This window comes from Alligator sinensis, unplaced genomic scaffold (assembly GCF_000455745.1).
Source record: "Alligator sinensis unplaced genomic scaffold, ASM45574v1 scaffold147_1, whole genome shotgun sequence".
Lineage (NCBI taxonomy): Eukaryota > Metazoa > Chordata > Crocodylia > Alligatoridae > Alligator > Alligator sinensis.
Window position 1 is genome coordinate 3022997 of NW_005841847.1, and position 21341 is coordinate 3044337.

Here is a 21341-nt window from a genome sequence, read left to right on the forward strand (position 1 = left end):
CCAGCCCTAGCATCTTTGAAATCACTGCCCTGCCACCCAGCTGAGCAGCTGGAGGAGGGGAGGGGGTACAGGGAAGCCAGCAGGGCCAGGACCTGGGCTTGTGTAGAGTCTCCAAGCCCTTTTTCCAGTCCCTAATTTCAAAATCCCTGCCCCTACCACTCAGTTGGGCAGTGGGGACGGTGATTTCAAAGATGGAGAGGCAGGGAACTGAGCTTGGGAAGAACCTCCCAACTTGGTTCCCAATCACTGGCTTTGAAAACCCTACCCCACCACCCAGCTGAGGAAGTCCCTGGTTTTAGAAAGAGGCAGAGGCTTGGTAAAGCCCCTGTTCCATTTCCAAAACTGGGCAGTTCTCAGTCTGGGGAAGAAGCAGGGAGTCCCACTGTTCCCCTTCCTTCCCAAACCAGACTGGGAGAGGAATGTACAAGCATTCATTCTTGCAAGAAAGTTTATTGCACCTGGAAGATCTGGAGGGGGCTTGTTGCTCTTGGGATAATCTGCATGTACACTTATAAGCTTATAGTTCCTACTAGGAGAGTATTGATTCTCCTGGTAGAAATGTAATGCTTGTACATGGCCTTAGTTAATGTATCAAGAAATTTGGAAGTTTATACAGGTGACCCTCACCATTCGTGAGGGATATGTTCTTGTATCCCCCGTAAATGGCAAAATTCACAAACAAGGCATTGCATTCATGAGCTCAATGCCCCTGGCAGCTGGGGGGGGGGAGGAGGGGGCATGGCTGCTCTGGTGACGGCGGGAGCACAGCGGCAGCAGCCCAGTGGCAGCCCAGCAGCAGCTACAGCAGACCAGCAGCAGTGGTAAGCATGGAGCTCCCGAGGATCTCCTTTAAGTGTATTTAAGAAGTGGGTTCGGCATTCACAAATATTTGAAATCGCAAATGCCGAACCCGCGAATAGTGAGGGTTTCCTATATTTAATATTTGATAATGTTTTCCTATCTAAATAATCAACGTTTAATATAATTTTTAAAGCCAAATTTACTTAAAATCCTCTAGAAACTTGAAATCAGTCTTTTTTTCAATACAGTATTTTATACACTCAAACATCATTTCTTTAAAGCTCCATGATCCAGATCCTATTCTACCTCTGAGATGTCTAAACGTTGCCCATTGCTTTCAGGTATCTAAGTCATTCTATGCTATCCTATTCCACCACAAGCAACAACCACAAAACCACCAAGATACCTAGATTTCATAGAAGCCTACCTCTACCTAAATTCTGTTCCAGTCCAGTTCCATTCTAAGAAGCTCAAATTTCACAAAAGTCCCTGATTCAACTAGGTTTGACACTCAGCCTAAGTGGACATGTCCACTGTTTGCCCCACAGCCTAGTAGTTAAGGTATTTTCTTCAGAAGTGAAAGACCTAGATTGTAAACCCTTCTCACTCTGAGAGGACTTGAACCCCTATCTCCTATTTCCCAATAAGTGCCTAAACCACCAACCTAGTGGCTAGGATACCCTCCATCCCTCCTACTGAAGCTGGGTCAATGAGTGGAAAGGAATGTAAGCTGGAACCTGATTCTGTAAGCCCACAAAGAATAGTAGTTTCCATGGAGAGAAGGAAACCTAGGTTCTGGTCTCTGTCTCTCATTTTTTATATTTTGCATGCAATATTCATGGGCTAGAACTCAAACAGTATACACAATTGTGCTTTCTGCCAGTTTCACCTCTGATGGTACAAAAGGCCATAATTTATCTTTACTTTATGTAACTCCATTAACAATGAGTAGAACTGCATGGGGATGGAAATTAAAGTCTGTCCCAAAGTTTGGGATTATGTTAGCTTGCCCTTCCTTCTAAAATGCTTATTGCTTTATTAGCTCTACCTCTAGTCACTTTAATTGAGCGTATTTAAATAAAACTACTTTATTTTAGTGATTTTCAAAGCTTTCTTTGACTGCATGTTATATATATTTTAATATAGTATCCAAGTTAAGTTTAAATACCCTGCATAAACCTTGAACACATATATCATTGGTTTCAATCCCACAGGGAGTACCATCAATAACTCTATCCTTCAGCTGATAGTAAGAAGTCGTTCCAGAAACTCGGCAATAGAGTTTACAGCGATCTTTCATAGAAACTGCAAAGAAAATTCAACAGTAAGTATGTTTTCTATAATAAAGGCTTACGTAAATAAACATTTTATTTAGTTAGCAAAGAAAACTTTTAATTTCTTACTGCCACTGTACTTTGGAAGCCAGCGCACAGCTGATGTAAGACCATTGATGTTGAAATGTTTTCCATCAAAGTCAGAACATTGCTGCTCTCGAAAACCATTTTTTCCTCTTGGACAAGAATCAGTATTACATGATTGAAATTTCATCCTGCGCCCCACACAATATTTCCCTCCATTTTTTGGCCTAAAAAATAAATAAAAAGTATAAAAATATTTTTTGTCATTTGTATCTAAAATACTTCTTTCTATGGGCAAGCAATGTTGAATGGAATTTGAAAGAAGACTTTTACATTTTTTTCTTTACCTGCTCATTATGGAAAACCTTTAAAAGAATTTTTTTAAACAATCCATTCAACAGTTTCCCCATAAAAATAGTATTTTCACTAGATTCTTCCCTACAAGGTATAGTCATTCATACCTGTGTAAAGTGACCGTTAAGTGAATTTAAAGCACGACCAGTGTAGAATCAGACATTTCATGTCTACTACAATTAGAATAACTAAATGAACACCTGTCTATCTCATTGTATTTTCCTTATATTATTGGTACTTTTTATTATATTGCACTAGTCTAGGGGCTGCAAAAACAATCATAACACATTTCACACTATATACACAAATACACGGTGAAGCTATCTACACAAGATGCTACTGCACAGTGGTTACTGCACGTTTATTTAGTACTTGCTTATATAAGTACTAAATAAATAAGCAGTAACCAGATTTACTGCATGATAGCACCAGCAAATGCCTTTTAAGTGGTGCTACTACACAGGAGCCTAATACTACTACACAGGAATGTCATAGCATGGATTTTTGCCATGTAATGCTACTGTACAGTAGTATCAGGCTACTGTGCAATCAGCATCTCATGTAGATGTGCTCCGTAAGAGGTATTATTTTCCCCAAGGAACTTCCATTTTCCCAAGGAGAATGACATCAGCAATGAGGCCAAAATAAGGACCTCAGCAATTATTTTCTGAAGTTCTGATACTAATTTCAATTCCACTGACAAAGACAAATTGACAGAGAAGGGAGAGCAAAAGGAGATAACATACTGGAAAGAAGTGAGGAAATAAAATAATACAGTTTACTTTACAGTGTCTAATGACCTAGCTGGTTCCCAGACTAGAAATCTAAATTGCTCTTTGAAATCAAGACTGGATAATCTAAGTATTAGCAACTCTTCAACATAATATTTTAGTATGTTCTATATACTTGTGACAAGGAGCCAGAAGCCCCAGTCACTAAGTAGAGAGTGCAGCAGGCCAAGCCTGCTATGTGGGGTTGCAGAAGAGGGATTAACAGAAGTAGTGGGTCAGGACTGGGGCAGAAGTACTAGGTCACATGACCCAAAGAAAGACACACAAACCCAAGGCCTGTGGCAAGGGCAGAGAGTCTGGCTCTGCAGGCTAAAAGAAGCAGATCTCTGGGGAAACAGAGGGGCCTGAACTGGCCAGAAAGGAAGGACTCCAAAGTTCAGGGAAGCTGGAACCCTGTACCACCGCCAGGCAGAAGATACGTATTTTGGGCCTGGTGCTGTAGCTTGTTGCCACCGTCTGATTTTGACCCAGGGTTACAGGACCCGTTGTTTGAGAGCAGAGGCTCATATTTTTGCCTTTATGTTTAAATACCAAAGGAGCATGTTGTGGATATAGGGGCAAAGGAGGCCACCAAGAAGGGTGCTAAGGGCACCCCTGGCCCTAGATCCTTGTGGGTTGGTTTGGGGGGAGTGCTACTGCTATCAGAACGACTGTGATGTTAGACAGCAAGGAGTGGGGGAGAAAATCCAGAGCCCACAAACAGTGAGACCAGGGGCCAAGGGGCCCAGAGCTCACGAAGGACAAAACCAGCCAAAGTAAAGTGGGCCAAGACCAAAAGCAAAACCACCTCCACTCTCTAGGGGCAGCCTTCCTGTCCAAATCATAACATCAAGGTATGGCAGATGAGACAACAGGGCATGACCCTGAAAGGACAGAGGAGATGAGCAAGGTGGGGTCCAGATGCTCTTTGTGGGGGGTGACTTGGCTGACCCAGCACCAGGCCTGCTACAATACTAAGCCAATTACATCTAAGTTAAATACAATAATTCTGACAGCCATCCAAAATATACGGATACAATGCATCTGAGATTAAAATTTGGGCAAATGCCTCTTATCTGTCAGAGAACCAACTATAATTGTGAAATTGGTTTGATTCTTGTCCACTTATAAATCTGATGTGTTCAGCTGAATAAATGTAAGCCCCATAAAAGTCCATTCCAAAATTCCTACTGATCTCAGTGGTGGCCTTGAACAGGCATTTATTTCTAGCCATGGACATTTTTGAGAAATTTTCATTACTAGAAATTGTTTTGGAAGAGGGAATAACTGGCCCCTCTCCCTTGCTCTGCTCCTCCTGTTCCTGGGGGACTGGAATAGAGGGACAAAGCCCCCCACCCAATTCCCAGAGCAGGGACCCCAGTCTGGAGGGCCAACAGCGAATAGCTGATCCTCCACAGCAAGCAAAACCAGTGGAGCTGTGGGTGACAGCCTAGAATGTAGTATGAGAAGGGCAGCATTCCCCCACACAGCACTTTGAGGGCTATGCACCTACAGTCTGAATATGGCATGTGGAAGTCTTCCCCTCCCCACGAAACAGCATAATCAAAGCTGGTGCTTGCAACCCTCAAAAGCAGAGCGGATAGAACAGCAGGGCAAAACCCCAGGCTTCTTACCCAACCGGGGGACTTCCTGGCTTGGGGAAGAAGCAGGGAGCAGATTCTACTACTCCTCTACCCTCCCAGATCAGACCAGGAGAGGATTGTACAAGCATTCACTCTTGCAAGACAGTTTCTCTCAAAGGAGATCTTCCAGGTTGATACCACATGGCATTATTCTGTGAATAAAATTTTACTAATGACTGCATTTTAATAGGTGGTGGCTTGGATATCTACCACTATTCTCCAAAATATTCTTGCTGGTAATCATGTGAAAAACTATAGATAGAAAAAAATCAAATATTTTGTTAAAAGGATAATAAATAAAATGATCATCATTTTGTAGCTGCTACTTGAATAAAATAATTTATTCTGAATTGTGGAAAGTTAAAAGAAAAGGCCTTCTCTATAAGCAATTTTAAAATATTTGTAAATATAAATGGATCTATCTGACAAGAACTGTGAAATTAACTCATGTATTTTCTGAAAGATTTCAGAGATGGCAGAATGAACTCTGATTTTATAAGTGACTAAAACAGCTATTTATTTTTCTGGTGCCTTGAGCTAACTTTGTGAAATACAATAATAATCGCTACACATTAATAAATAAAAAGCAACAATAAGAACATACTCTGGTTGATTACACAATCTAGTTGTGCTTTTGATTCCACCTCCACAGGTTCTTGAACATGAACTATAAGGTCCCCATGGTCCCCATTCTCCATCTACAGGACGTATTTCCATTTCTTTGTTTACACAGATCCCATGGCGACAGTGCTGTTGAGTTGACAAATGTAACAGAATTCAAGAATTAACTCTGTGCGCTTAGAATCTGCAAATCAAAATGGAGGTAACATAAAAAATGAAATAAAAGGTAACTTGAAACATGGTTAGTGGACATCAAACACAAAATTTAATACTGCAGGGTCCTATGTCACAGAAAAAAAAGAAAACCTATAAAACAGACAGAAAAAAGGAAGCTAGGCCCAGCACCCCAAATTCTTCCCAAAGTTTTTTTAAGATCTAAATGAAGTGGCCAAACTATCAAAGGGCTCAGCACCGCTAATGTTCATTCAGTACAATAGAAACTAATGGGCAATTTTGAAAATCCTGCCATGTAATTCAGGTGCCTGAATGGAAGCCAAACTCTTGAAATCTTGATCTTAAGTTCTTGTTCATATTTTTTATATACACATTTGTAAATAAGATTTGCAGCAGATTTTAGTCTGAGTTCTCTCTTACATTTTTTTTTCCAGAAATTCAGGTGGGGATGCAAACCTAAAGACTAGGTACAGGCATTAGAGGGAGGTTAAATAGGTTCAAAATGGCTGCCCGATATGAGGTAAGTCAGGATGGGAGGAGCTAGCATGCTACTCATTTTACTTCCTTGGATTTAAATCAAGAGATAGCAGAGATAGCATTATAACCATATGCTCTGTTAAGGCCACTGCAGCTATTAGGCACCATCACCTCATATCTGCAATGAAGCTAGGATCGCTTACACAAAACCATAATTGTGCATACTGCTTTCCAGACAAGTAGGTACTTTCCAAAACAATAAGAGATAGTGGACAAAATACAGAGTGACACTTTAGCTACATGAAATAAGATTTAGGTAGAATTTAAATCCAAAAAGCAATCCAGAAAACCCCTGGTAAAACAGCCTCAAAGCCTAGTTTGTTCAAATGAACTTGTTTGTCCCATTTTAAGTGGGATGCCTGGGACTAATGTTTAAAATGGAACTGTCCTGGTGCTCTGTAGTCACCCCATTCTCCAGTGTGCTCAGCTGAGAGCAGAACTCAGAGACAGCTGTGTGTGCCAGAAAGTGGAGTGTCCCATTTTGAAATCAGATAAATGTGGTTACCCTACTCATTCTTCTTGCAATCTTGGCTCCAGAGTGGCCCAGCTTCTTCAACAGGATAAGTTAAAGAGGGCTTCATCTATATTATTTTACAGACTGATGCCTAAGGTGCTCTCTTGGGAAACTAGAGGTGAAAGTATACAACTCAGGTCTCCTATTTCCTGTATGACAGATCTGATCACTAGACCAGCACACAAAAATCAGCAGTTGTGTTTTAGAAAGGATAAGAGCTGCTCAGTTGGTCACCTACCTCAGAAAAGGATTTCAAGACTGGGTTCCAAGTGGATGGAGAAGCCTAACATCCAGCCCTAATCCAAGTGTCTAAGGCTTGCGGACTTAGGGTATTCCTGAAAAACCTCCACAAAAACACTGAGTAGGAACTAGCCAACAGGAAATACTAAGCATAGAGCTGTGTCTGAATTCCTTTCTCAACAGATGTAAATATGTTACAGCAAACTCGGGTTTATATTATCAGTATATTATTGGCCACATATGCTCTGTAATATAGGTCTTGAAAATTATCCTTTTTGTTAGTTTGTGTATTGCATGCCTGCGTCAACACTTAAAGGCCACATGCCACAAACAGTTCTATGATTCATCTTGCTCTAGAAATAGGAACTTTTACTCTAATCTCATTCTTTATGCTGAATCCTGATTTCTCTCTTATCTGATCTCGTGTTGGAGCTACTTGAATTTATTATCCTGGATTACATTGATGCCAACATTAATGATAACCTCTGAATACCAGTTTCTCATGATTTCCCTTATGGGTGAATATGGCACTATACAAAGTAGGTTTTGAATGAGTCCAAAATGGGATTTATCATCATATTAGGAAATTGGGAGAATTACACAATTAGACCATCAGCTCCTTCAGGCTAATGCCAAAATTTAGCTTACCCTCACTGCAAAAAAACCCTAAAAGAACTAAATAAACTATTTCATTAATCTTATAAAATGACAGGCAAAATGGGGTTTTGGGTCTCCCCAGGGCCAGGAACAGAAATTAAGTATAAACTGGTATAAGTGATTGGAAACCGGTTCAAATATGTAACGCAACAGAAGTTCAGTGCACGTAAGCCACTTTCAAGATGGCCAAAACTGGTTTAAGATAAACCTGGATGGATGTAGCATCTGACACAACTGATTTAGGATAAATAGGTTAATTGAATTTCTATCTCAGATCTCTTCCAGATTCAAGTTAACTCAGTTTCCCAGCATCCCAAGATGCTTTGAACCTCCTCTACAAACCCCCTCACCCCGCATAGTGGGCAAGCTAGTCTTGCCCCAAGCTGTCTGCTCCAACTGAGCAGGGAGGCATACTCTAGCACCCCTTGGCTTCTGGCCTGAGCCACTGCAGGCATGTGGCTGCATTTCTGGAATCAAAAGTGAATTTCTGTTCACCTGCTTATTGGTTCAATCTACACAACTGAGACTAACCTGAGAGGATTGAATCAATTCAGCCGCAGATTTTTTCACTGTCTGTACTTAGCCTAGGGGACAATATGATGTATTGGACTATTACGTCAATACAAATATCTTTTGCTCAAAGCTATTGGAAACAAATTACTGTTAGATAGCCTTTCCCTCTGCACGATTTTGAGAGGTCACTTTGCTATTGTTATGAAATCTGTGATAAATGAAATGATCACAGAGGATACTAGAATACCACTGGCTGGTCTGCTCCTGCCATTCCATTCCCTGAACAAAAAGAATGAAATTCTCATGACTACTAGAAATACAGACAATAGAAATTGGTAACTCTAACACTGTTCGGTATGCTCTTCTAAAACAGGTGTCATCTCCATCCAAAGAAATCCCATAGAAACTGTCAATTTCCCAGCATAGCAGGACATCACAATATATTTATTTAGGCAATGTTCCCTAATCGACAGAGCACTTGTCCTTAACTCATAAACATGGTACTCACCTGTTCAGTGACCTTCCCCTCTCTGTCTGTTTTCCTAGCTGTAAAATGTGTATAGTGATACCACCTTTGTGAAACATTTTGTGTAAGCACTATACAAAAGGTACATAAGCCGTGTTTCCACAGATTTGTGATTAAACCTAGTATCATCTGTCTGGGATGCCTATTTTGAGGTACAAAATGAACACTTGGATCACTTTTGGATCTATTCCAACAGCTAAAGAGTGGACCAGCCACTAGCTACAGAGATATCATGATACTGTGAGAAATTTACATAGGATTATGAAAAAATATTAAGAACATGTACATTCAGAGTTTTCCATTAGCATCTGAAGAAATCAAATATTTCAAACACAAGAGCAAATATTATAGATTCCATTTCATAAATGTAAGTATTTCTTTCAAGCATGAGGCTACTGCCCAACTGTTATGGATATCTAGGAGTGCAGTCTAAGACTAAACTAAAGTTATAATAACTTTATATTTCTGGAAAAGATGAAATTCTACACAAAAATCTTATATTACATCAGGGATTATGTCCCTTCATAAAAATGCTAAGCACATGTTCACATCTGGGATTTTAATAGCTTATTCAATGAATTTGTACCAGTTATTGTTCTGCTGCATTCCTACAGAAGCAAAACAATGAAGTCACAGTGGAAAAATGGTGCACCAGACACATTCCAGATGTTCCATGTATGCTTTTATTTTTAATTTTGTTTCACTGTGGGTGCATCCATACATGCACTTTACTGCAGAGTTAATTAATTAACTCTGCAGTAAAGCATCACAGTCGACACTGTCAGGGACAATACTATCTTATGGTGGAGTACTTTACTGTGCAAAAACACACATTTAGACAGTAACCCAAAGTGGAAATTGCACCTGGTCAGCCGAGGCAGCAGAGGGCCAGACCCCTCCCTGCTGCGTAGCTACATGGCTCCACACACACATGGCACTGTCATGCCCCAGCCAGTCCCTCTGCCATTCAATACTGCCACCCAGAGCCCAGGACTGATCCCCTGAGCCTGCTGCCAGCCCGGGCCTGCTCTGCCCCAGCGCAAAGTGCTGCAGTCCCGGGAACACATGTAGATGCTGCACCTGGGAGCAGTGTACACCAGCTCAAAGTGCTCTGGAGTTTATGATGTTGCATTAATTGCATATATAGATGCACCCCTTGGACACATCTACTTATGCACTTAATGCAACTGAATAAACTCTGACACAATTTGTGCTGAAGCAAACAAATCCAGGCATCACCATCTATACATTTGTATAAGTGCAGTAATTTACTCCGCCATTGGATAGTACTCGTGTTTGGTGGAATTATCCTATGGCTCAGTAAATTAGTCTACACTAGCCTAATTGTCATGCACATGTAGATGGTGTTGCTTTACTGGACAATAAATTGGTCTACAGTAAAAAGTAGATAAAATCATAGAATAGAAGGACTGGAAGGGACCTGTAAGATCCTCCAGTCCGTACTGTCCAGGGACAGTACTGTTTACGTCTTTCAATTCTGAAAACTGGCTATTTATACTTGCTCTTTGTTTACCATCCTTAAGCCAATTTCTGATCTACAAATAGATCTTCTCTCTAATCCTGTGATAACCATATTTCATTAAGACTTTTGATGTGGCATTTTGTCAATGGCTTTTGGAAATCCATATATCCTATGTCAGCTTGATCGCCCTAATCCACGTTCTTCTTGACACTTTCAAAGAATTCTAATACAGGTTTTGCCAACCATGGTTTTGAGTATCCACGCTTCAGAGAAGGACAGGGGTACAGTCAGAAAAGAACCCCCACAGTCCCCCTGGCCATGCCTCCTGGTTGGTTTTGCCAACCACGGTTTTGCCAACCATGAAAACTTTCAGGAACATAACCTCCATTGTTGGCAAAAGAAACCTGTAGGTTCATACAGCATGACCTCCCTTTAGAAAAGCCATGCTGATTTCTCCCAAGCAAGTTCTGTTCATTCATGCGGTGACCAATGCAATTTTTAATTATTGTTCCTACCAACTTCCTAGGCAGAGAAGTTAGTCTCACTGGCTTATAGTTCTCTGGCTCCCCTCTGGAGCTCTTTTTAAAGGCTGGGTTTATATTGGCAACCCTCTGATCCTCTAGTCTCAAGGCCTCTTTTTAGTGATAGGTTGCATACTGCAGTATGCAGTAAGCAGCAATTTCAGATTTGAAGTCCTTCAGGACTCTAGGGTGAATGACATCAGGTTCTCATGATTTGTTACTGTTTCCTCTAAATCAATCTCCTCTAAAACCCTCATGTACTGACAGCTCAGTTCTATTTCTCTAAGTAAAATGGTTCTGCTGAGGAAATCTCCCCACTATCTTCTACCTATTTGTTTCTGGCCTAGTCATCTATACTTGCACCACTTCACCACAGGTGAGATTTTAAACTAATGCCACTATCACAGGAGGGCAGGTGTTAGTGCAGACTTTGCAAGCTATTTAGGACCCTGGATAACTACAGGCAACTATACCACCTACAAAAGTAGGCTGTGACAGTGTGACATGCTACACCTATTCTATAAGAGGTATCTCATAGATAAGAAGTATTGCATTTACATTAATAGGGTTCTGTGTGCACATCAACAGGCTCTACAGAGCTTAGCTAACTATTCTTTGATTCCTTTGCTAACCAAAAGCCCACCGTCTATAGACTTTCAGGAAAAAGGGCAAGTTGAGAACATCAGCAAAATCAAGAGAATTTTCTTCTCTGAGTACTTATCTATATTCCATATATGAAAGCTCTCTCGAGTAGTGATTCCACTGGAAGAAATGCTAAAGTTTTAACTGAATATTGACTGAAGTACTACCTTTGAGAAGGCAGTTTCTGCTTTAATGGAAACTCCTTTACCAAAATATTTAACATGGCATAACATGGCCACAAATAACCTTGACAAATATATGCAAGATTTGATCCATGTACTTAAAAAGAAAATCCTCTAGCCACATACAGAGTTCTTTCCTAGTCATTATTAGGAACATCTATTCAAACAGCTATGGTCTGACTAATGTGAAATTTTGACACAATCTTCAAGAGATGGTCTCAATGAAACCTATGCCAGATTTTCTCTCCAATAAACTGTGCAAGTTGGCCTTGACATCAAGCCTGTTATATAAGTAGCAGGCACTGGCACTACCACTAATCTCCAGCAGCTGGGTCTTTAAGGAAAAAAGTGACCTCCACTCAGGTTTTTCAAAGAACAGTTGCAGGCACCTATCCCTCAGGACAGAATTCAGGCCTCTGAATCCCAAGTGGATGGGATGCCTCCCTGATGCCCTGCACTCAGGACCCCAAGCTCCAGAGAAGAGTGGGACTGTGGACACCTCTATATATTTTGCAATTCTTTTTAATATGTACCCTACAGGACAGCACAAGAATTCATGTATTTTTGGATTTAAAAATTTCTCTTGAACACCAAAAAAGTTTTCAAGTAAGGTGGTATTTATTCCAAAGGGCTGTAAATTTGAGTCATTCACCATGGCAAATGTTACTGCAAACTAATAAATATTAACATGTAAGTTTAGGTTTATTTACTGTCTTTTTGTAGTAAAGTCTCCCTGAAGTATTAAATAAGCCAAGGATTATAAAATCCATATCCTCCTCTGCTTTGCTGCCGGTCTGCATGCTATTGGAAGAGCTGGCAGACATCTCCACCTCCTAGTGATCTTTGTGAAGCCCGCAAGACAAACAAAAAAAAGCCACCTGAAGTGAAGGAACACAATGTGAATACCAATGTACTGAAAAGAACAGAGACAGCAGAGAAGCTGTATCTGGGCCGCTGCCAGACCTGAGCTTCAGAAAATAGAAGTTTGAGAAAGATAGAGAAGATTTTCAGAGATTCTGGCAGAAAGCCTGACAAGCTAAAATCATTCACTTTCGTATAAGTCTGTTGGGTGAACAAAGTGCACTTTGATGGAACTGGCAGAGACTACAAGTTATCCAGACAGTCAGGGTGAAAGTGAAGCAGGTTTTAAATTTTAGGAAGCAATTAAAGCTGAAAAGGAGATGATCACAGCCCAAGATAAATGTTTTCCTTTAATGTTTATTGAGAAGCTGAAACACATCATACTTCAGTTTATCTGCTACTATTATAGGAAATGCTATCTGTAACTACTAAATTTGTGTAGTAGTAGTAGCAGCAGCTGCAGCAGCAGCAACAGAAGCAGTAGCTGCAGCAGCAATGTAACTCTACAGGCTTGGCACTGTAGACAACAAACACTAAAATGAAAAAAGCCTCTGTTCCACAGAGCTTGACATAAAAAATAACAGATAGACTGACAGGCAGAGAAGGTATTAAGAAATATAGAAAAAGCAGTCTATTCACTCACTTTGGAGTCTTTTATACTATTAGTTTTAGATCTACTTGTGTTTTCAAGCAACTGAAAAAGGTTGCCCATAACTGACAGTTGGTTGCCAACACTAGCCTTTACAAAACAGACCTGCACACAAAAGAGGAGCATGATATATTTATTAGAATCCCAAGTTCTAAAAATACATTAAAAATATACACAAAGAGAAAAACAGCACTGACTAGGCTAAATCTAAGCTTACATTATTTAAAGCTAATTGATAACTCTTTAAAAAGAGATTATTACTTCTTTATTTATAGAGGCAAAAATGTATGTTGACATGCTCTATATTAAACAAATACTGGATAAAATACATAAACATTAATTGGAGCAGGGACTGAGACCTGTCCCAAATGCACTCACCACTGAAGTACAGCGTGATGCTTTTGCCATTTCCCTGAGGCAATGAATCTTTAGTTATTAGATGTAAAGTAGAATAGCTTCACCAAGAGAAATTGGGAATATCACCAAATTTATATCCTGGTGCTAGAGCTTTCTTTTGGTAGAACCCACACTCCACAAAATTCAGTTCTGGAGCAAGGATGCCAGGAGACAGCTAACTGCTAGGACACAGTTTAAGATAGATTACAGAAAGAAGTAAAAACAGCAGCTTCCTTTTAAACTTAACACCATTGTAATCAACACTGCACCCCTAAACCTTGGAATGTGCTGTCCAGGAAGCACAGCCCAATGACATGCATGTTACGATATTATATCGCTTGGTTCAGTTTTGCAGTTCAGTTTAAAAAGGTATAACCTACATAGCCAGTTTTCTGCAACTGCAAGGTGAGACATAGCAGACATTAGTCTTTCTGATCTACTTTAGTGATTTTGCCACAGATAAGTATTGAGCACTAGGAAAAGCTAGGCCTTACCATTCCAGGACCACAGTTGGTTCCATCAGCCAATGGCATATGCTGAGTACGACAGCCCTTATGAACTCCTTCAACACTTGTACACCATAAGCGTTTGCATTGCTTCTGCAAATGAAACAAAACAAAACAAAACAACAGGAGTGCCCTTGTTATACCTACAACATTATTTTGGGCAATCCAAAATTTCTCTCTCTGGACATATGCATCTGGTAAATCCTTGCAGATAAAAAACTTCTAAAATCTGTCACTACCAATATTTTTCAAAAGTGATACTCTGAATAACAAAAGAAACAATCCTGTATAAAGGAAAGACAAGTAATATAGAAGATTTTGAGGAAAATTCACTGGATAAGCAACAATGAGTAAACTTCATATTTTAATTTGGCAGCTAATAAAAAACCATTACAAATATAATTCAGGTTCAGGTTATATAGCAGAAGGTCTGAATTTAATCCCCAAGTAAAGCCAATAACTAAACTGACTTTCCAAAAATAACCCCAGGTGTTCATCTAAAAAAACAGTGGTAGAAAGTCTCTTTTTCAAATTACTACTACACAGTAAAAATGTTTTTTCACTGACTAAACAACACAGAGCTGTTTATGAGGTAATCATTGTTGAAGAGCCCTAGCTACAGGTATTTATACCTTTATATAATTTCTCCTAAATTATTTCACATTCACTCTGGGACAATTTCTGAATCCCTAACTTGTACTGAAGAAAACTTTACTCCAACCCCCTCAGCCCCTGCCAAAAAAGACCTGAACTCAAGCTAGTCCTATATTATCTCATCTAATTAGTTCCACCAAGCAAAGTCATCTTCTGTGGGTGAAACTCAAAAACAAACCCTTTATACAGTTTTGGCAGTATGCCACTTTTAATTAGTAGGACTTAGTGATATTTTAAGTTTATACTGACATCCAACAATCCACATTTAGGTTTTCACTGTATCAGTCTCTATGTAGCTTTCTTTCCAGTTCATAGTTCTGTTTTTAAGAAACTGTCAACCTGTAGGTTATGCTTTTAATGAGGGTTATTCTTAATTCCCAAATGCCAACAGACATGAGAACTACTTCCTGAAGCTTACAAAGCAAAGATCCTTATCTCATTTATTTGAGAATATATATGAATTACTGATTTAGTTTTAAAATCACAATTTTTTAAACCAATGTAACAATTAAGAATACTTTAAAAATAATTGCACTGAAACTTTTCTAGTGGCAAGATTATTTTATGGATAATGTAAAAATGAATATAGTTTTAATATGTTTGTAAGACAGGAAGAGAAAATACTGTTATTAGAATATAATGTAAATTAAGATTTTCTGCAACAATTGAAAAGAGATTGTAAACTTGTTCACAAATACACAGATCCAGACCAACTTTTTTACATTTATTCATTACTTCTACATGAAAGTTGTATAGCCCTAGGAACTCGCAAGCCTTTCTACTGAGATTTTTCTCTCTGAAACACCATTTTTTAACACTTTTGGCTGCCTATACACATGCTCGGGGGGGGGAGGGGGACTGTTTTAATTAGAGCAGTTTTTGGACAGCCACTGTAATTAAAATGGCTCATAGTCACATGTATTAACCCCCCACAGCATTTCAAAATGGTCACAGGATCTAAAGCTCATTGGATGACATTTAGATAAAGTGCCTTTGTGGCCAGGCTGAAACGCACAGAGGTTTAATGCACATGACAGTGAGGCAACACTGGAGTGTTCTGATTAGAATGCGGAACAGACTCAACTAATCGAATCTAATCCAACATGTTCTAATTAGAACATGAACAAGCGCGTCTATAGGTACCCTTTATTTACTCAAGGATAAAAAGTTCCTGAGCTTTCATTTCAATATTGAAGGAATTACCAACTACAGTTTTCAAAAAATGTTCAACAAATATTAGAGATGGGTTTCTGTGTAGTGTGCCTTACCAGATAGGGGCATACTTGTGACCCAGGACCAAACATAAATTCACACTGCTTATTGACATCATACATTGACCCAGGCAGCTGAGATGAAAGATCATATATTCTTCCACTTGGTTTGTCAAGAAGGCATTCTCCATAACCAGTGCTATAGTCAAAACAACAAAGTGTAGGTAAATAAATGTCTTGATTTTTACAAAAAACTTACCATTTTGGAAATAAGACCATATTTGATTATGTTCTGAAATGTAGAAAATGAATTATGTAATTTGGGGACATAATCCCCATACTGAAATCAGTCTTGGGCTTGTATTCATTATTAGCTTCAGTTTTACCTTTCTACAATATATCTGATGTGCAACAAGAAGTTATAAATGTTCCACACTAAACTGTATGGGATAGATTTAAATTTTAGGACAAGCACCATTATATAATTACTCAGTACAACCAAATACAGTTTAAGATATAAAATAAAGTTAATGTAGAAAACTTGTCCATTTGTGCTATTTGTTTATAGTCCTTAATAGCCAAGATACTTGAATGAAAGTCTGCAGATTAAAATGACATTTACATGAAAGGAAGAAAAAAATCCCTTATCAGAGAGTCTGCTTAAATTTAATCTTCCAATTAAATCATAAGCAAGGATCATTTTTGTGAAAATCATAAATAAAAAAGTTATCAAAATAAAGGAAAAGATCAAGAGATTATGACTCAAAAAATCTCATTATAACTAGTATTGGTCTTTTTAAATGAAGGGGTATATCCATTTTGATCTATATACACAGTGATAAATATTGCTGATGTTTCTACAGCCATGACCTTGAAGGGACTTCTGCATGAAGGTTGTGGTGTGAGTAGCTCAAATGAAGCCATGGAACTATTCACAGGGAGTGTCTACATGTGCTATTAATTCACATTATACTTACTCCATAGTAAAATACTGTGCAGCGAGCCTTCCCCAGGAGCACATCTACACATGCACTCTGTTGGAAGCAGGTTTGCTCCCAATGGGAGCAGTCTGGTACAGGGATGCTTCTGCCCTGCTCTGCCCCCCTGCAGCAGCCAGGGGGAGCTCCAGGTTCCCCTGGGTGCTAGCCTGGGGGCTCACAAGGGGCACAGGGCTGGTCCTAATGTCCACAGGGCGAGGAGAGCTCTGCTGCCTGCAGCAGCTGTCTCCTGGCCCCATGCACGTCGAGAGGGGACCTGATATGCACGGGGCTGAGAGACAGCTGCCCCTGCAGCAGGCAAAGTTCTCCCAGCCCCATGCCCATTAGGACACATACCTGCTAGCAAGCCCCTTAGTAAGCCAGGCTTCCCTACCCAGCAGGGGGTTCACCAGAAGCTGTCCTGGGTGTGGGGCAGCTGCTGGCAAGACTCCTGCCAGGTGGGGGGGAGGGGACACGGGGCTCACCAGCAGCTGCTTTGCTTGGGTTCCCAGCCCCTGCTTGCCCCCTGGAGCAGCCAGATCTGTGCCACACAGAGCTGCTGTTCCCAGCTCCCAACTCATGAATTTTCTCACAGTCAGTATCTACATGAGCACTACTGCACAGTTAATCTAGTAACTGTATTTACAGGTGCTAGCTAACTGCACAGTAGCTTAATGTACTGCATAGTAAATGCCCCGCACATGTAGACAGTGATGTTTTACGGTGCAAAACATTAGTCTACTGTGCAGTAATGCACCTCACGTAGATGTGCCCACAGGGCACCTATATACATGATGTACCTCTGTTCCGACACATGCCAATTAGCATGCATCAGAGCAGACTTGATTAATCAAGTCTGGTGCAAGTCTGCTGCAGCTTGCTAATAAGTGCATTCCAGCAGCCTCCGTGTCATGAGTATTCAGTGTCCCTATATTTCAGAATGGTGTCAGGGGTGCTTTAACTAAAGCTCGTCAAACAAGCTTTAGTTAAATCACTCCCACCGCCATTTTGAAGAGTGGGCTCAGAGCCACTCTAATTAAAGCACCCACCTCTCCACCCCAGAGCATGTGTAAAGACTCCCACAACATATAAAGTTAAGCCCATATATAAGTTATTGGGGAAAACAAAATATTCATTTTTAGAAAAGTAGGGTAAAACATTAAACTGGTAACCTAAAGACAATTCCTTGGCAATGCAGAACATGAAAAATAAAATGACCACAAATAATCAGAGGCTAAAAAGTGGCTTTAAAATAGTGTGCATATATTTAAACAATAGTTTTAAAATAGTTTAAGGAAGAGACTAAATTGGAAAAATGCATGACGCTTAACTGATACTTACTCGAGAAACTCGGTGATATATTTTTGACTGCATTTTGACCAGGTCCATGGACTTGTGTGGTAATTTAATGTTGGAGCCATTACATGGTACTGATGTTTAATTCCAGCTTCTTTACATTTAAAACTATCATCATGGGGCACATTAAATCTAAAAGCAAGCACAAACAACTTCAGCAAAAAATTCATATATGTTCATTTGGCTACATAACAATTGTTTAGGTTCTAAGTCTTAAAAGACCGTATACAGCTAATACGTTTGGTAACAGAGCAATTAAAAGTTCTCATTATAGTCTTGGAATTGTAAGTTCAGCCCTGGCCCCTGATTTGTCCCAAAGGCTGGGGTATCAGAGCTGGGTATCAGGGCTCGCAAGCCAAAGGCAACCAAATACATGGGTCATATTGAGCCCTACACAAAAGCACATGAGCCCAATTGGTTTTTTCACCCAATTGGTTTTTTCACCCTAACATCTACAAAAGTAGGTTTCCTTATACAATGACCAAATTCTGTCTTTGAAAATTCTAATGGGATTCCAATTTTATCTATATGCATGTTTGGCTTTGCAAAAAGCACAGCAAAAAACTTACACTTTCTACCACCTTATTTGTTTTGATACAAAAAAATGTGCATAAATTTGTTTATGGTTCTGTTTCATTGTACATTCTTCTGACAAATAAGTCTTTCACCCATACTTAAGAACAGGTATTCATTTTTACATGGCATGTGAGTTATTCAATTTAGCATTTTTTAGCTAAGTATTATATACATGTAGATTCAATTACTCATAGATTTTATCACTACATTACTAAAGAAAGAAACACTCAAAAGATTTCTAAAGAGAATAAGAGATTCACTTTAATGGTTACACCCTCAAGTTTGCTTCAAAAGCTTCATACGGTTCTAGATCAACGACATACACAACATAGAATCATAGAAAATATACTCTACAGCCCCCTCTACCAGTTACTTTTATACCACGATTAATGTGTTATTTGCAACAAATGGACACAGTGCTACATGTTAGGCCTGTGCAAAGCGGTAAGTATTCAATTCAGATTCAGCTGATTCGGAGGGACGGTGATTCGATTCGATGATTCAGGTCCCTGTTCCAATTTGATTCAGCCAATTTGGATTCAGAGATTTGGTGCCAATTCAGAAATTCGGCCAAAGACTATAATGGGAATCACTAAAATACCTATAACTGCCATTTTCTTTGCAGATTTGGATGAAAACAGCATGGATGGTAGCCCCTTCTGAGGGTAAGAAGCCTGCCAAGTTTCAGGGAGATAGGTGCAGGGGTTTCAGGGAGATAGGTGCAGGTGAAAGTGCACTTCAAACTGTTAAAAGCAAAACTCGTATCACCTGTGTGTGTTAAGGGGTGTAGGTTGTAGCCGTGTTGGTCTGAGGACATAGGCAGACAAGGTTCTTTGGGTCAATCTGATATCTTTTACTAGACCAACTGAATAATTGGAGAAATATATCTTAGCAAACTTTCGAGTTTAAAAACCCTTCATCAGGCTGAGGAAGCATCTGCAGTCAGTGTGTGTGCTCTTCCTGGATGGAATGAATAGTAAAGAAGCCAGAGGCTGGTATGCATGCAAAAAAACCAGTCAGTAAAAATGTAAATTGAGGCATCAGGGGGTGAGACACAAGCTGGGGGGGGGAGAGGGGATGAAGCAGGTAAAAGTGGAGAGATACCTGGGGAGTCAGATGTCAGGCAGGTTATAGTGTGTCATAAATCCAATGTCTATATTGAGTCCATGAGATTTTGTATCTAGGAGGTGGATGAAGTACAGTTCATAGGCTCGCCTGTGAAAAGTGTTTTGTAAATTCAAACAAGCACCAAATCTTGCTAACCTTGTCACCAGAATCAAACTTCCTACAGCCCAAAATACACCTAATAGATCCCAACTATGCCATGAGAAGAAATGCAAAACCTGCCAACATATCTCCAGTACCCCCACAATCACTACACCCCACAACAGAACCATCACCATTCCTGGATCTTACAGCTGCACTTCCAGAAACATTGTATATCTCATCCAGTGCACCAAATGCCCTGATGGAAAATACGTAAGAGAGTCCAAACAACAACTGCGCACCAGACTGAATGCACACTGGAAATCTATTAAAGACAAGAATACCCAGTTACCAGTGGGGGCACATTTCTCACAAGAAAACCACTCTCTCTCCAAACTCTCAGTTCTGATCCTCAAATGGAATTTACAAAACACTTTTCACAGACGAGCCTATGAACTTCACTTCATCAACCTCCTAGATTGAAGGAACATCAAATAAGCCTATGAACTTCACTTCATCAACACCAGAAGGAACACCAGTGAAGCTAACTATATAAAAGAAGAAATCAAAACATTTTTACCTTTGGAAATATATACTTACACATGTCCAAGTTCATGTGCTATAGTAAATGCAGCACTCAATCCATTTTCTTCACTTATAGAACAGCTGCGCAGTGGATCACACATTGTACCTAGTTCTGCTAAACCTGAAAAATTGAATTTTTGTATAAAAAGCCTAACAGCAAAATTATCATGTAGACTTCATAAACAAATTTTAAGTATATGTTCAAATGTAGGTGCCTAAGAGAGATAGCCATAGGCACATAAGCCAGACACCTTCCTCACACCAAATAAAAAAAACAAACATTCTCAAACATATACCAAAGTAGGGTTATATCAGGATAGATATTACAACAAAAAACAAACAAGCAAATAAACAAAAACTGACATTTTAATGTAAAAACTTTGTATCTACAAGTAATTTTTTCACATCTGTAATGCAGTTTCATTACATTTTCTCTTAGTAATATACTAATTTTAGAAGTAACTTACCTAGAGTATCACACTTCTCTCTAGCTCTGCAGATATCTTCCCTTGAAGCAAAAGATTTTATTTGAAAATGTTGTCATATCCAAAAAGAATAAAATTTTTATTCTAAACAAAAACACATCGGGCCATACCCCCAGCTAGTGTGTAGGTGATAGTATATCCATTTAAGAAAGTTGTTCATTTGATGCTGTTTTTAATCTTTGAATATATACTAAGCTTTTACATTTTTATGAAGAAACCTATAAGCATTATGCTATTTCCCTGTAGTACTCATAATGCACTGTAATGATAAAAATGCCATTGAAAATTGTAGAGCTTTAATTTCAGTCTTTTAAGCTGAGGAAGGGGACCAACTTTCCTGCTG

General features: G+C 39.5%; 1 protein-coding gene across 12 annotated transcripts in view; it reads right to left on the reverse strand.

Moving 5' to 3' along the window:
- Positions 1 to 21341, reverse strand: part of ADAMTS20 (ADAM metallopeptidase with thrombospondin type 1 motif 20) — a 134550-nt gene that overhangs the window by 97269 nt on the left and 15940 nt on the right. For 9 of the 12 annotated variants that reach the window (XR_003094910.1, XR_003094922.1, XR_003094917.1 and 6 more), the window contains exons 5-12: positions 20981 to 21021; positions 20529 to 20634; positions 18132 to 18278; positions 15871 to 16012; positions 13937 to 14041; positions 5531 to 5676; positions 2205 to 2386; positions 1970 to 2106 (exon numbers count right to left, since the gene is read on the reverse strand). Coding sequence is in view for 4 of the 12 variants with exons in the window: in XM_025208372.1 (XP_025064157.1) it covers positions 1970 to 2106; positions 2205 to 2386; positions 5531 to 5676; positions 13937 to 14041; positions 15871 to 16012; positions 18132 to 18278; positions 20529 to 20634; positions 20981 to 21021 (1006 nt within the window). In the remaining 8 variants the exon portion in view is untranslated. The remainder of the gene's footprint in view (positions 1 to 1969; positions 2107 to 2204; positions 2387 to 5530; positions 5677 to 13936; positions 14042 to 15870; positions 16013 to 18131; positions 18279 to 20528; positions 20635 to 20980; positions 21022 to 21341) is intronic. The other 3 variants (XR_003094926.1, XR_003094925.1, XR_003094924.1) reach the window with 1 other exon arrangement.